At 38.5% G+C, this 894-nt stretch overlaps 1 protein-coding gene across 1 annotated transcript in view; it reads left to right on the top strand.

Moving 5' to 3' along the window:
* Window positions 1–841, top strand: part of AHCTF1 (AT-hook containing transcription factor 1) — a gene marked incomplete at both ends in the record, with an annotated part of 15,114 nt that extends 14,273 nt beyond the window's left edge. Inside the window, 2 exons of the mRNA XM_010167466.1 lie at window positions 92–199; window positions 661–841. Of these exons, the coding sequence (XP_010165768.1) occupies window positions 92–199; window positions 661–841 (289 nt within the window). The remainder of the gene's footprint in view (window positions 1–91; window positions 200–660) is intronic.
* Window positions 842–894: the final 53 nt, after the last annotated feature.

The raw sequence follows: 894 nt of genomic DNA, 5'->3' as shown, positions 1-894 counted from the left end.
CCTACAGGTAGCATGGTCAAATACACTTAAATTCTGCTATGTTTGGACTTCAGAGGATTGAAAGTCAATTACGTTTTTGTTTTAATTCTAGACCTAGAGCTACAGAACCCCCAGTCATAACACAGCCTCTCCCTGATGCAGAGTTGCGCACTGCATTTGTTGGGACACCGGTTACACATTTTTCACTTAAATGTTCCAGGTATGGTTGATCTACAGAATGAATATTTCAAAAACATGTTGCTTCTCATATATGTGTGTGTGTGTATCCACTGTGTTTTCACAGTGTTCTGTTTGCATTTAGTTTTGTGTCTTTTAAAGAAATGGGACATCTACTGGACACAGCTAAGTGGAGAATTTGAAGTGGTCCCAGCATTGAAATGTAGATGAGCTTTCTTTCAACATGGGAATGACGTCACTTGTGCAACTTAAACTTGGATTACTCTTGCCTCAGAGGCAACGATTCTGGAAAGAAAAAATTAAAAAAAAGAAATTATTTAAATTGTTCATGGGCCTGGTACATCACCCAAACAGTGAAGGTTCACCTGTATTTCTTGTTCATTGACTGGTTTTGTTCTGTATCAGCTCAGATTTCCTGAATGCAGCCTGATCTTTTTTCATTCACTTATTTCTTTTTGTATTTCAAATTGTGTATCTGAACAGATTGCTGGATTCAGTGGTTCGTCCTGTTCCTTCATGTTCTGCAGCGCAGTCTACATGCAGAGCTTCTACTTCATTCATGACATCCAGCCCACTGAAATCAAATATGCATGGTTCTCTCTCACAAAAGAATTTTTCAGGAGTATCAGAGCTGAATTTACTAGAGACTCCTCTTGTGGTTAAGGTTTGTATTTAGAAAAAAACCGGTAACAACCAACCAAAGCAAAAGCCTGTAAG

The sequence above is a fragment of the Antrostomus carolinensis genome, unplaced genomic scaffold (assembly GCF_000700745.2).
Source record: "Antrostomus carolinensis isolate BGI_N321 unplaced genomic scaffold, ASM70074v2 scaffold1865, whole genome shotgun sequence".
NCBI lineage: Eukaryota > Metazoa > Chordata > Aves > Caprimulgiformes > Caprimulgidae > Antrostomus > Antrostomus carolinensis.
This window is presented reverse-complemented; position numbering and strand designations above follow the sequence as displayed.